The sequence below is a fragment of the Odocoileus virginianus genome, chromosome 27 (genome assembly GCF_023699985.2).
Source record: "Odocoileus virginianus isolate 20LAN1187 ecotype Illinois chromosome 27, Ovbor_1.2, whole genome shotgun sequence".
Lineage (NCBI taxonomy): Eukaryota > Metazoa > Chordata > Mammalia > Artiodactyla > Cervidae > Odocoileus > Odocoileus virginianus.
The window spans coordinates 26586026-26600808 of record NC_069700.1 but is presented as its reverse complement, the minus strand read 5'-3'; the positions used below and the strand labels follow the sequence as shown (position 1 = coordinate 26600808).

Below are 14783 nucleotides of genomic sequence, written 5' to 3'. Positions count from 1 at the left end.
TCCACTTGAAGCATACTCCGCCAGCTGGACTCTCCACTATTTTTGTCTGATAGTACCTTACAGAAGAGGAACAGGGCCATATCTCCCACTCGGAAATGGATAGGCTGCGGGGTCGGCTTAAAGGGAGGGAGAATTTTGAACATGGAAGTTAAAAACTTTTGAGATGGAAGACATTAAGGCAAGTCTGATCCCTCAAGTCCTACTTTAAAAAACCTTCACAAACATTGTCTAGACAATTAAAACTAAGTTAATTGTCCAGGTAATTTAGACACTTCTCAGCTTGGCATTGGGGCCCAGGTCATTCTGACTTCATGAATCTTCTCCAAAGGAATCCAGAAATTAATAGATCAGTTAATAATTTTATCAAGAAATATCTCCTTCCCTGACAACAAGCCTGCTGAGGTATCTGTTTATCTCTTTTAACCTTGGCTGGGCACTCCAGAGATGCAGGTGAAGAAATCATATCTAGCCCAGGGAGTGAAGATCCCCAGCTTCAGTGGTTCTGGCCTTTCATCTGTTGCTACCATTTGAACCTAAAAGCAATAGGTGTGGGACCTGAGGTAGGTAAATGTAGGTGATAGGGAACATGTAGCTGTTGATGTTGTATGTGGCAATGTTGATGGGGAAGTGTAGTCCATAAACACACGTAACCCTCTTTGCACCCTCCTTTCCCAGGGTGTGGCCCTATATGGTGCCCCTTGCCCAGCCAGCCCCTCCCTACCCCCCACACTGGAGTCCTGACATTGGACCTTTGGGGAGACCCCACTCCCCGCTTCTAGGTCTCTGCCACTTAGCTGAAGCAATCCTGTGAAAGGGAAAAAGCCATCTGTGAAGACTGAGGACAGTGGAATAGGTGGACCCCACTCTGTAAGACCTGGTTCTGGGGGGGATTGTCTTGGGAATCTTAGAGCCAGGAGGATCTTAAATTCTTTTCCAAGGAAATTCTGAGGCCAAGAAAGGACAGACTGGAGTGAAATAATATAGCTAGTCTTACGTTGTTTTTCTTCCCAAGCCCCCATTGCGTATGCTATACAATGAGGACTCAATAAATGTCGACTGTGTGGAGGGGCTTTAGAGGAAGCAAAATAGCCCTGGAATTCGGCTAAGTTGGGACCTCCAACCTACCACTGTATCCTGCTTATTCTGGGGGCAAAAACCATGCCGTTGCCGTGACAACTGAACACCTCCCATCACCCAGTGGGGAAAGGAAGCAGAAGGGAGCGAGTGTACGCCCAAGCTTTTCGGAAGCGTTCCGTGGGTCAGGTGGGTGAAATCATGCTTCCGGTAGGATGGAGGGGCGGAGCTTTGGGTCTCCATGGACACGGCTTCTCTTAGCAACCTGGCGGGCGTTGAGCAGAGCCGCCTGCGCGATGGACGCGGAAAGCCTCCTGCTGTCACTGGAGTTGGCGTCTGGCAGTGGGCAGGGCCTTAGCCCAGACCGTCGGGCCTCGCTGCTCACTTCGCTTATGCTGGTTAAACGCGACTACCGCTTCGATCGGGTCCTCTTCTGGGGCCGCATCCTCGGCCTGGTCGCCGATTACTACATCGCTCAGGGCGTGAGCGAGGACCAGCTCGCACCGCGCAAGACCCTGTACAGGTGGGGAGGGCATCCGGCTGGCCACGGCCGCAGGGGGATGCTGAGGGGAGGGATGCCGGGCCGGGAAGGGGCGAGTGGGAGGTAGGACCTAAAGGGACGGGTTCCAGAAGGCGAGGGGATGAGATCTGAGAGAGCAGCCCCGGGAGGACGCCTGGAGAGGGGCGCCAGAGAAACTTAGAGGCTGATGGTTTAATAATGGAAGCGGGGCAAGAACGGAGGCGGGGCAAGATGAAAGCTTCCGGAGAATGAAAACCCGGAATAGAAGTCCTGTGGTGGGCCTGGCTTTCCAAAGAGAAACGTTTGGAGAAGGGTCTAAACTAAAGTTTCTCTTTAGTTTGGAGAAGGGTCAGAAGCTTTGAGGGGTAGCGTGGAGCTGTTTGGAAATGGGTCCTGAAGCATTTGGGGTGGAGGTGTTGGCTCATAGGAGGCACTCCAGGAAGTAGTGAATGAATGTGGAATGGAAGAGAAGGGATTTAGAACTGAGAAAATTTTCCTGGACACTGCCATTTAGGACCATCCAACCTCTTTTTTACTACCCCGTTGATGGGGAGCTCCCCATCTTACAAGCGTTTTGTTCAGGCCGAAGAAAGTTGGAGAGTTCATTTATCTATCCATGCAGCAATCCAACATTGATTGAATGTTTTCCAGGCTAGACCTGGGGTTAAAAAGATGTCTAAGACTCTCCCCTATCTCCAAGTTATTCACACCCAGCAATTACAGCAAAGCAGAGGTGTACACGAAGGGGAGGCAGGGTGGGACATTCTCCTGGAGAGCTTTTTTTTTTTACCTTCAAAATCTCAGCTTTAAGATCTTATTTGTTTCATTTGCATTTTTTGGTAAATTAATATTTAATTGGAGGCTAATTACTTTACAGTATTGTAGTGGTTTTTGCCATACACTCACATGAATCAGCCATGGGTGTACCTGTGTCCCCCTCCCACCTCCCTCCCCATCCCATCCCTCCAGGTTGTCCCAGTGCCCCGGCCCTGAGTGACCTGTCTCGGGCATCGAACCTGGACTGGTGATCTATTTCGCATATGGTCGTATATATGTTTCAATGCTATTCAGAGAGCAGTTTTTAATAGATTACTGATATCCGAGAGATGACCTGGAGTCCTCCAGGAAGGAGTGGGGGAAAGGCATGCCAGTCAGAGGGAACAACTGCAGACTTGCTGGCTGGAGCTGGCTTGGGAGGACAGAGGGTAGGCAACCATGACAGTGGCAGCCTAGGGTGTTAATGTTGAACTTGATGGAGAGGCCAGGAGATTTGAACTTTGTCCATAGGCTATGCAGAGCCACTGAGGACCTTCAATCAAGAAGAGCCTGCTCAGACCTGAGTGGGCAGAAGGGTCTCAAAGTGGGCAAGCGTTCGGATGTCTGTTGCAGACTGAAAGGAGGAAGGAATGGAGGGGCGGGGTTGGAAAGATTTAAGTGGTAGAAGTGGTAGGACTTGTGACTAAATGGGGAAAGGTGAAGAGGAGGTCAAGGTTGACACTTCCTTCTAGCTTAGGCAGCTGGGTAAGGGCTGCTGCCATGCACTAGGAAAGAATTCAGGAAGTACTAGGGAAGGCCTAGTGAATTTGGTGTCAGGTGTCCATGGGGCAGAGTGGTAAGGAAGCATATTAAAGTACAGATTTGGAGTCCAAAAGAAAAATTTGGACTGAAGATAGAGATTTGAACCTCACTGTATTCCAATAAGTTTTTATTTCTCCAGCACGTAGTATGTGCCAGGCATTGATCTAGACATGGGGAATTCAGTGCTAAAGTCCTTGTCTTCATGGAGTTTACATTTTAGTGTGTGTGTAGCAGGGGAGGGAAGACAGACAACACACACACATATACTGCATACGCTTAGCATTGGTGCTAAGTGCTAAGGGAGACATGGAATACAGGATGGGGTACTATTATAAATAGAGTGGTCCGGGATGGCCTCTCTCAGGAGGTAACATTTGAGAAGACACCTGAGGCAACGGAGTGAGTTATGTGTTTATCTGAGGGAAAAGCATTCCAGGCAAGTGCAAAGGTCCTGAGGCAGGCACGTGCTTAGTGTACTTGTGGGATCCTGTAGAGGCTAGTGTGGCTAGAGAGGAGTGAGTGAGGGGGACCACTCACAACATGAGGTCAGAGAGGCCAAGACAATCATGCAGGGCCCCGTGAGTACTTGGCTCAATGGGAAGTCACTGGGAGAGTCTGCACAGAGTCATGGTCTGGCTTAGGTTTTCCCAGTTGGGTAGAGACCAGACCGAAGCGGGAGCCGGTATGGACATGGGGAGACTAGTTAGGAAGCTGCTGCGATATTGGGCGAGAGAAGGTGGTGGCTTGGATGAGGGTGGAAGCAGTGGAGGTGGTAAGAGGTGACTGGATTCTGGGTATCCACTAGGGAGTAACTGGGGTTCTGGGAGTCAAGTAGGTGAGACTGTGGAGACAAAAGAGGGGTGAGAATAGATCCTCGGAAATACTTAAGGCGCTGGGGAAGGGGAGGTGTCACAGGAAGCAGACGTGGAGATGCACTTGTTGGCTTGTAAGCCCCATGGATTGCCTTCTTCAGGGCAGTTTCTTGGGGTGCCAGGGGTGGAATCCTGGTGCAGTGGTCAGAGTGAAAGCGGGGTGGGGAGGAAGGGATCTGGCAAGGCGAAGTGTTCTTGATTGCAGTCCAGAGCTGAGGAAGAGGAGGGAGGGGCAGGAAAGGGGCATTTCCCAGAGGGGCATGGATTTGAGGACTGTTAGTTTTATAAGGCTGGGGCATCTTCATGTAGTGAAGGAGCCAGTGGAGAGTGAAGGGGGGAAAAAGCAGGCTGGAGATGTAGGCACTGGGTGGATGAGGGAGGAGCGGGCGGATACCCTTCCTGGCAGGATGTGAGAAAGAAGTGACTGGGCTGGTGATGCCCCTGAAGCTCTCAGAGGAGGAGAGCTCCGTGGGGGAGATGGCTGTGTGTCAGCTCAGCAGGCAGGCTGAGCATGAATGTGGGGCCCTCTGGAGCATAGGGATCTGAAATTAAGGCAAGTTCAGCTTCCAGAAGCTCATCTGCAGCCTCACAATCCAGCTATGTAGGAAGACGCTCTTGGAATATTCACAGACTGAAGCTTTTAAGAAATTAAGTTTTATGTCATCACATCTGGGGTGGGGCACACCACAGGCTCTTGCGGCTTCTAAGGGGGAAAGGTGTGACTCCCAACAGCCTTTCTTGGGCCTCAGGCCCTCGGGAGAAGGGGCAGGGGCAGGAAGCTGGAATGAGAGGGGAGTTAGAATTGAGGTCATGCGGATGTTGTTGGCAGCCTGAACTGCATGGAGTGGAGCCTCCTGCCTCCCGCCACAGAGGAGATGGAGATGCAGACGTCTGTGGTGAAGGGTCGCTTCATGGGAGACCCCTCCCATGAGTACGAACACACGGAGCTGCAGAAGGTGAACGAGGGCGAGAAGGTCTTTGAAGAAGAAGTAGTGGTGAGTGAAGACGAGGAGGGCCTGAATGCGAGGGGCTGAGCTGGTGGACACTGTGACGGTGGCAAGCATGGTCATCATCACAGCCACTGGGGCCCTGGGGCCTGGAGCGCTGGGTGTGCTCGGCCCTGGGCCTCCGTGCCAGCCCTCTCACTCCATCCTCGGGGCCCTGGGAAGCTGGTGCATTGCCTCCAGGGGGTGGAGAGGAGGAAACCTCTGTTAAGTCACCTGCCTGGGGTCACATCACTCCTGAGTGATGACAGGGTGGCAAGGGGATGGGCAGCTCTTTGGAGTGCTGGGTTATGGGTCCAGGGCTGGGAAGAAGCAGTCTGTGCATTGCTCTGAGGTCAGGGGATGTGCACAGGTGCTTATATTTTTGTATAGATTTGTATTTTACTAGGTAACACATTTGGGCTTCCCAGGTGGCACTAGTGGTGAAGAACACGCCTGCCAATGCAGGGGACATAAGAGACGCGGGTTTGATCCCTGGGTTGGGAAGATCCTCTGGAGAAGGGCATGGTAACCCACTCCCGTATTCTTGCCTAGAGAACCCCATAGACAGAGGAGCCTGGCAGGCTACAGTCCATGTGGTTACAAAGAGTGGACATGACTGAAGAGACTTAGCACACGCACAGGCAGATGATACATTCACTTGAAACTGTTAGCAGGGATTACTTTTAGGAGGTGGGATTATGAGTGATTTTAATTTTCTTAGGTATGTTATAAAATATCTCCATATTACCCAGATATTCTACAGTAAGCATGACATCTTTTATATTTTAAAACAACAAAATAAACAACATTAAAATATGGGACTGCATGGTTGGAAAATAACCCAGTTTCTGAAACTAGACAAACCTGTGATTCAAAATCCAGCCTTTGCACTTGAACCTGGATGAGGCCAAATGTCTAGGTCTAGGTCGGTGATGCTTCAGCTGCAACCCCTGCCTGCCGGACAAACTCAACATACTCTCAGTTTTCTCTTCTGTAGAACTGAGACTTGTACAGGTTAAATGAGGTGCCATTTTTTTGGCCTTGCCACAAGGGTTGTGGGATCTTAGTTCCCTAACCAGGGATCGAACCCACGTCCCCTGCATTGGAAGTGCAGAATCTTAACCACTAGATGCCAGGGAATTCCCAAGGTGATGTACTTAAAGCACCCGGCCTAGACACTTACTAGTTTCCATTTCCTTCTTTGTAAACAATTCCAATCAGCAGCCCATGGGAAATACGTGGCTGAGTGGCTCTGGGGTCTCCCAGTGACCTTTTCCCCGTCAAGTGCTGTTTTCTCTCAAACATCTCTATGAAGTCCTTTTGTTTGGGTTGGGGTTGCCCTTGATATTGATTCTAACCAAATTTCATCTGTGTAAACCTGTTACAGTATGGGGTGATACTTGAGAAATGATGTTAAGTCAAAGAGCAGGACAAGAAACTATATAAACTGTAACTCTAATTTTCCTTTGAATATAGGCATAGAAAAAAAATAGAAGGGATTATACCAATATGTTATCGGCGATTACCTTCAGGAGGTGGGATTATGAATGGCTTTAATTTTCTTAGGTATATTATAAAATACTTCTATATCACCCAGATATTCTACAGTCAGCATGATAGCTTTTATATTTTAAAAAGGCAAAATAAGCAACATTAAAATATGATGACAGAATGGTTTATTTCTGGACTGGTACATAAAACACTGTTAATGGAGTCTGCTCCCAGTGAGGGCAACTGAGGGACCAGGAATGAGGTGAGACATCGCTTTTTATGATTTTTTTTTAAAGTTTTAAATACTGTACTCACCACCAGTACGTATTACCAGTTTAAGAAAGGGCGGGAAGGAGGGAAGGCAGGGAAGGGCTTCACTCATGGTGAATCTCCATGCACCTGGCATCTCTGCGTGATGACCCAGGTCAGATGGACATGCAGAGGGCCCTTGCACCAGGTGTGACTGACGGGGCACAGCACCCCAGCGGGATAACTTGTCTCCTGTCTCCTCAGGTCCAGATCAAGGAAGAGAAGCGCCTGGTGTCCGTTATTGACCAGATCGACAAGGCTGTGGCTGTCATCCCCCGAGGCGCCCTCTTTAAGACCCCTTTTGGACCTATCAACGTCAATCGGACCTTTGAAGGTAAATTTTCTTCCTGAGCACAGTCAGACATATGTCTGGGAGTCCAGGGGAACCTACCTGTTTTCTCAGAGGAGTAACTGTGGCCACATCACTTGGGAGGACCTGCCGAATGGCCAGTTACTGGACCCTGACTCTTCTATGCCTAAGGCTGAGAGAGCGCCTGGCCATCTGGGTTCGGGGCTGTGTGTGGGGCTGGGCCCCCCACCTTTTCCCATGCTCCTCCTCCATAGTCTGCTGCAGGGTCCAAGCCGAGTTCTGGCTGAGAGAACTCTGGTCCCTGTTTGCCCTTCAGTTCCCCATCAGTAGCTGACTGAATCCTCTGTAAGCCCCTCCACGTGATCTCCAATCAGAGTCGAAGGGGGCTGTGGGGCTTGGGGATGACCATCCCTTCCTACCTGCCGCCCCTTTGTAGGACTGTCCTTGTCCGAAGCCAAGAAGCTGAGTTCTTACTTCCACTTCAGGGAGCCTGTTGAGCTGAAGAACAAGACCTTGCTAGAGAAGGCTGAGCTCGACCCGTCCCTAGACTTCATGGACTCCTTGGAGCATGACATCCCCAAAGGTAACAGCCTGTTACTTGGAGGACATTGGATACACCCCCAGGTCAGAACAGTGGGCCATGCCACTTGCTATCCCCTCTTAAGAGTGGGACCCACAGCCTGGGTGGGAACTGGGAGTTCAATATGGGACCTTGAGTAGGGGGCTCCTCCAGGGCCCAATACAGGGCTCAGCTCCTAGTAGAGAGTTGGTAAATGTTTGCAGACAAAAGGATTGTCTTCCAGGTGCTTCCACAGACAGAAGTCTCTCTTGATTTTCATATCAGTCGTGAATGAAGGCAAGTTGGGAATTTCCCCCCACTAAAACATCCCTGAAAATACTAGCCATATATATACATCTTCAGGGTTGGTTTCGGGGTTAGATCCAGTGCTTGGCACACAGCTGGTGCTCAGGGAGTAGGTACCGACTGACCTGAAGAGGACCACCTGCTAAGGAAATGAATTCTGTACATCTGTCTCCTGCTAAATGTGCTTTTAAATCCTAAAACCTACAACTTCAGAGGCCTTCTTGTGCTTCAGGGCCCACCTGGCCTAGACACACAGCAGGCAGTTGGTGGGGGTCAGAGACCCCTGGGCAGTTTCCTCCCTGGGCTCCATCAGTAAAGAGCATGTCCTCGGAAGATGCTCTTGCTGGGCTCTGCATCCCAGGTCAGGTGCCAGGCTCTGGGCATTCAGGGGCCACACCCAAGGCACTGCATCAGCACCCCTGCTTTTTTCCTCCCCATGCTTGGTGTTCTGAGAGCTGGGGGGATCTGTTATTGATGATGGCAAAGACAATGATACTAGGAGCTACTTAAAAAGACAAGGACACTGCTTATTGTGTGCCAGGCACTGTACCCACTCTTTCCCGTGCCTCACTTTTTTTCTTAGTTCATTTTAATCTTTACTGCTGATCTGTTAGTTAGATACTATTATATCATTATCCCCATTTTACAGATGAAAAAATAGAGGCTCAGAGAGTTTAAATCCAAGGACACAATATGTGTTAAAGCATTAGACTCCAAGGGTCTCGGCTTAACCGTGGTATCAAGTAGATGGTATTTTCAGTGGACAGTGGGAATTGCAGGACAGTAGTCACCCTCATCACCAGGGGGAAACAGTTCTGAGGAGCCATGAGCAACCCAATTGGGCTGGAACTTAGGGTAGGGGTGAGACAGCAGTAGTGGTTAAACACAAGGGCTCTGGAACCAGAAAGCCTGTGTTGGAATCCTGAATCTGTTGTGTAATACCTGGTCACCTCAGACAAGTCCCTCAATTTCCTTGTGCCTCAATTTTTAAAAGGGGAAAATTGATATTTTCTACCTCATTGGGTTGTTATGAAAATTAAATAACACATATACAAAACATTTATGATAGTGTTTAAGACATTCAGGACTTAAGTAAAAATCAATAAGTATTACTGATACTGTTTTCAGTAGCAAAAAGGCCTTAGAGGGGGGCTGTGCAGGCTAGGGAGGGCCTAGAGGGCCAAAGGGTAGGAGGGTTTAGTTGCTCAGCTGTGTCCGACTCTTTGTGACCCTATAGCCTGTGGCCTGCCAGGCTCCTCTGTCCACGCGATTTCCCAGGCAAGGATACTGGAGTGGGTTGCCATTTCCTTCTCCAGGGTATCTTCCTGACCCAGGGATCGAACTCACATCTCCTGCATTGCAGGGAGATTCTTTACCACTGAGCCACCTGGGAAGCCCTAGGAGTAGGCCAAGGCAGTAGGAGCTGCTGGTGGCTTGTAGGCAGATCTGCAATAACAAGGCAGTGGTGCATGAATGGATGCAGCAGGGCAAGCCAGGGCTCTGGAGGCCGTTTTGGGGCTACTGCAGTGCCCCCGGGGGCCGGGCCATGGGTCACAGGGGCTAAGGGCTGCCAGCAGAGTGGCTACGCTGGCCTCCACCACACGGGGGCACCAGAGTCAAGCCTCCCTGAGAATAGACTGGGGGTCCTGGACCTGGCAGGGAGATGGTTATGGAGGGTGAGAATTTCTTATCCATCAGACACATTTTCCAGATTCCCATTACCTCCTCCAACTCTGTGTGTGCTCCCCACCTGACTAGGGGCTGGAGGGGACTGCACATCCCTGGTTGGTAAAAGGAGTTAGGAACACTGTGGTGGTGGGACCCAGTGCCAGGGCCTGCGTGGCGGACTGAGAAAAGTCCTCTTGGTGCTCCTAATCTGGGGGCAGTAGCCCCTCCCTGATTCAGAGTGTGGCTGGAAAGCTCTGCCCAGTGCAGACTTAGCCGCGGCAGCAGGGAGCCCAGGGCCAGCGGATGAGGCTCTCCCTTCAGAGGGCTGGGTGACTGGGGAGGGCGGGGGATGACCCAAGAGGGCCTCCCTCCCAGCCCCAGAGCCTAGACTTCTTGCACTAACAGTGGGCCTCAGGGCTGAGAGGTCAACCGATGATTCGACACCCCCGTCCCTCCCAGAACGCTGCCTTGTCCTTAGTGCTGGAGCCTTAGGAGTGAAGGGCTCCCGGTGTCTCCTGCGTAGGGGGGCCGGAGGGGAGAGATTCTCCTGGCCTGACTTTGGGAAACTCCACAGTTCTGGGCCTCCAGCTCCCCTCCTCCCAGAGCCACCATTAGAAAGCCTGCAGGAAGTCTGGCCGGGTTTTACTCAGGATGGTGTGGTGGGGCCTGCGGTGTGGTGGTTAAAGTGTGGCTGGCAGGGGGAGAGAAGACACTCTGACCCTGCTCCCAGACTCCCTGCCAGATCTGCCCCTGAAAGAGCAGGAGCTGCTGGGAGGCTGCCCCACCAGGCAGACAGCAGCCGGAATGGCCGGGCCGCTAAGTGAAGCAAAGTCCCAACAGAGAGTGCCCTGGGGCACCAGCACTGGCAGGAAGGACAGGATCCAGGAGCTGCTTCCTGCCTGGGTAGGATCAGCTTCCTTTCTGGGTCTGAGGCAACTGTTGAGGGGAACCCTGTGTTACCTGTGAGCAGGAACGGGTCAGGCAGTCCCCGGGACTCCTGCTCTTTGTGGCCACGTGGGTTGGCCAGGCGCTCAGCAGCTGGTCCCTGGATCACCCTCGGCTGGAGAGAGGATGGAGGGATGTTGCCTGGAGCCACTTGTGACCTCCCAAGACGTCCCACTGTGTCATGAGGTCTGTGGAGTTCTGTGGGAGTAGGGCTTTGGCGGCCGAAGCATCCTTCAGGCAGACACAGGGCAAGAGCCAAGAGTTCAGTGAGCTCGGGCTGCTGCTAGGTGAGACTCGGAGAACTAAGTCAGGATGCCAGAATTCTGGGCAGTACTCTGCTGTTCAATGCTCCTTCACCTTCTATACTGTCAGTAAACAGTCACTGAGCAGCTAGTATGTCCCAGGGACCGGACATGCTGCTGAGAAGAAGGCACCATCCGTGCCTCACAGACGTTTGGGAAGATCAAATGAAACAGAGGATGGGAAGTGGCAATGTAAAACAGCAGGTGCTGCACAGGTGTCCTCGGAAGCAGAGCACGTGGGTGGAGGGCAGAGCGACTCTCTGCTCCACTCTGGGCTGGAACAGAGAGATCTCAGGGACTGCCCGATACAAAGCAGCGAGGGCTCCAGCACAATGCCCAGAGTAGGCAGCAGAGGGCAGCAAGGGGCCTGCCTGCCTGGAAAGCAGCCTGATGGCTGGGCAGAGGTGAGGGACGGGAGACAGCACTGGGGAGCGTGGGCAACGCGGGGTCTGGGATCAGCCCTCTCTTGATGGGGTATGCAGGTGGCGCCTCCCTTCCAGTCCAGTGGAGGCTCAGGTGACAGGTGCTCAGCCTTCTGCACCAAGGGGCTTGGCCTTGCCCATCAGTAAGACTGGGTGCACTTCTGCCTGTCCCCGCCCCCACCCCTCCCATGTGCCGTGGCCCTGGTGTGGGGGAGTGGTTGCTCTGAGAAGGGGCCTGTGGCCATTTTTGTGTGTGTGAGACAAGTTGTGTGGTGCTGGTCTGAGTGGATTTAAGCCATCTGCCGCCCCTGGACAGCCCTGAACTCCAGCCTGGTCCACTCTCCTCCTCCAACTTAGTATCAGAACTTGGCTGCCTTTCTTCTTGGAGGGCAGGGGAATGTAACTATGATGAGCATCTCCCAGCCTGAGCTTCCCACACTGGCAAGGTGGGTGAGACCCCCAAGGCCCAGGAAACCCAGGACTTCCTGCTCATGCAGGAGGCCCCATTCCTGGTTAACCAGCTTGTATCCCACCACATCCTCAGAAGAGAGAGCTTGTGGAGAAGAGTGGCTGCCAGGGGGCTGGAGGGGGAGGTCTGGGGAGACTTGAGAGACAGCATGGGCTGCAAACACCAGGGCTGCAGGAGGCTGCTTCCCTCAGAGTCCCAGTGGCGGCCTTCTGGCTGGGCCCAGCCTTGCCAGCAGCTGCAGTAATAAAAGTGGGTGAAGGTGAAAGCAAGAGCCTGGCTTCCCAGGTAGATGCTACGTGACTCCTGGCACGTTGAGAGTATGTGTTTCCTGGGCGACAAGCTGAGCCAGAGACAAGGAAAGGACAGAAGTGTGACAGGAATGCAGGGGAGGGAGGAAGTAGTGTCATTGGCTGGCCAGCCCCTCACATAGCACTTCTGTACTCTGCCAGCACCCTGGGCCTGCATGGTGCAGATCCCCAACCCTGGTGGGGGAACCCTGTTTCTCCTTGCTCTTGCTTGGCCAGTGTAGGGGGAGCCCCTGAGGAGCCTGGCCCCTCCCCCACCCACTAGAAGCAAGAGGTGGCCAAGTCCTATGTGGGCAGGCTGGTACCGGGGAAGCCAGGACCCAGTCCTTGCCCAGGGTGTGCCAAAGCACTGGTGACAGGGAACTGCTGAGTGTGTCTGGTTGGGGGCCTCCAGTTCTTTCTCCAGGGCAGCATTTGGCCCAGGGTGGGGCTGTAAGCTGCCTTCTCTGTGTGGTCAGAGCCTGACTTTTTTCAGTTCCAGGGGACTGTGGCTGTGGACTCCTGGAGCAGAGAGGGACTCCCCAGATGCTGCTGCGGGGACTGGCACGGGGAGCTGCCAGGGGTTACCTTCTGGGAGTCTGCGTTCTGACCAGAAGCTGCATACAGTGTATTGGGAACACTTTGTTCTGTCACACCCCCTCTCCTGTTACCCCTAGGCCATCTGTTTTCTGGAATGAATGACTAGAAGAGCAACAGGCTAAGTCTCCAGAACCTTCAGGCAGGTTTATGAGGGGGAAGATCTCAGGGATCCAGAGAGGCAAGCTGCAGGAGCTGAGGGAGATATTCCCCACTTCTCTGACCACCCCCACCCCGCCGGGCAGTGCCCCACCAGAGCTCTGGGAACCCAGGGACACTCTTCTTTCTCGATACTATCTGGCTGGCACTGAGGGGGCCGGGGGTCAGGCCGACACTGTGGCTTCTGTTTCATCACCTCACTCTTGGCTGGTGGTACTTGGTGCAGGCCACTGCACAGTGCTGAGGTGGCCCCTACGTGGGCACCCCTCAAGTAGGTCAGGGCTAGCAGGCTACATACACCCTGAAAGCTCTAGCTGTGACCTGGGCAGGTGCTGGAGCCCTGAGACGGGCTGAACTGCCATCAGGGCTAAGGGTGCCTGATGGTCGGGTCTCCTGGATTCAGGGTGGCCTCTGGTGGGTGGGGCCTGAGCTCCAAGGCTGCTGGGTGTGGAGTGATCGGGGTGGGCCATGGTTGGAGGCAGCCTGGGGGCAGCAGCGCAGCGGGAGCCAGGCAGCCGGGCTGGGCTGGCAGCTGATGAAGGCCTCGGCGCAGTTCTCAGTGCATCACTGGCTGGTCCAACACCAAAACCTTCAAAGCATTTGCCTTTCTGGCAGGGGCTGGGGCAGAGCTGCGGCTGGGCTGGGAGAGGCCTCGGCGCAGGGGAATAGAAGCTCCAGATCTGCATCCAGGGGCGATTTTCCCAGGCTCCTTCCTCCCACACAGCGGCTCCCTCCCTTGGTTCTGGAGCTGGATTGGGCCCTTCCCGCCAAGTCCTCGTGGCTGCACAACTCAGCCCCAGGCTGGGCTGCTCCCATCTGGGGAGCAAAAACCAGGGCAGAACCCAGGACAGACAAAGGCTCATTAGCTGCAGCCCAAGTCCCCTCCCACCAAGGACCGCTCTCAGTCTACCGGCTGCCAGAAAAGGGCTATTGAGCTGGAGGCCTGAAAAGGCCACACTTTTATGTGAGCCTCGGCAGGTCTCATCCACCTCAGAGAGAAGCTGCTGGGCCTGGAGCAAAATTTTGCAAGACAGGTGAAGCGCAAAAGGACGGCAGGCCACCAGCAAGCCTGAGTGCAGGGAGAGAGGAGCCTGGCGTCTCCCCGGCCTAGCCCCAGCCCTGCTCCGCCTGTGCATGGGTGACCCAGCTTCCTCCCCCATGCAACCTGTCACTGGACTTGCTGACAGGAATAAAAAGGACTGCTTTGAGTTCCACCTCTTTTCATTTCCTTCGCCCTCCCTCTGGAAGTGGCTTTAATGAGCAGTGAAATGGCTCAAAGGCAATCAGGAGGAGTAAAGCACCGGGATAATTAAATTGTCTTCCCCTTTCCCATGAAACCTTAATGCTCAGGCCTGGCTGCCTGGAGCTGGGGTTTCCACACCCCCAGCTGGGCTCTGCCTCCACGATGCCCAGGCCTTGCCCTCTGCTGCCTCTTCCCCACCCCCCAGGGTCCTGGAGTGTCCAGATGGAGAGGGGCAATGCCCTGGTGGTGCTGCGCAGCCTGCTCTGGCCCGGCCTCACCTTCTACCACGCTCCTCGCACCAAGAACTATGGCTACATCTATGTGGGCACCGGCGAGAAGAACCTAGACCTGCCCTTCATGTTGTAGGCGGGCCGCCCGGAGGGTGTGCAGAGTCTGAATAGTATTTTCATAAAGGCGGTGAATCTGGTCGGTCTGTTCTGTGCTGCTCCCCCCACCTCCACCTCCATCTGGCGTCCAGGCTGAGGAGGCCCAGCTCTAAATAGAGCAAGTGGCAGAGGGCTGGAATGTGCTAACAAGAGAGGACGGTGGGAGGAGACGGCACGGGGGAGAAGGTGATGGCCAGGCCTCTGAGGAGGGCAACTTCCTGGACTTGGAAGCGCTGCACGCAGGCCAGGCAGCTGAACAAAGAGCCAGCGGCTGTCAACAGAGAGGAAGGGAGCCTGTGCGGC

General features: G+C 53.5%; 1 protein-coding gene across 5 annotated transcripts; it reads left to right on the top strand.

Annotated features, from left to right (window-relative positions):
* The first annotated feature begins 1281 nt into the window (after positions 1-1281).
* Positions 1282-14510, top strand: RSPH9 (radial spoke head component 9). 5 transcript variants are annotated; one of them, XM_070456374.1, is made up of 7 exons: positions 1283-1597; positions 4874-5039; positions 7035-7164; positions 7577-7733; positions 10587-10679; positions 12382-12390; positions 14300-14510. In XM_070456374.1, the coding sequence occupies exons 1-7, from the start codon at positions 1290-1292 to the stop codon at positions 14493-14495; spliced, it is 1059 nt and encodes a 352-aa protein (XP_070312475.1). In that variant the 5' UTR covers positions 1283-1289; the 3' UTR covers positions 14496-14510. The 5 variants fall into 5 exon arrangements, with proteins under 5 accessions (XP_070312474.1, XP_070312473.1, XP_070312475.1 ...); XM_070456373.1 differs by lacking the exons at positions 10587-10679; positions 12382-12390; positions 14300-14510 and adding an exon at positions 12598-12809 and having other exon boundaries at positions 1282-1597; positions 7577-7723; XM_070456372.1 differs by lacking the exons at positions 10587-10679; positions 12382-12390; positions 14300-14510 and adding an exon at positions 12592-12809 and having other exon boundaries at positions 1282-1597; positions 7577-7723.
* Positions 14511-14783: the final 273 nt, after the last annotated feature.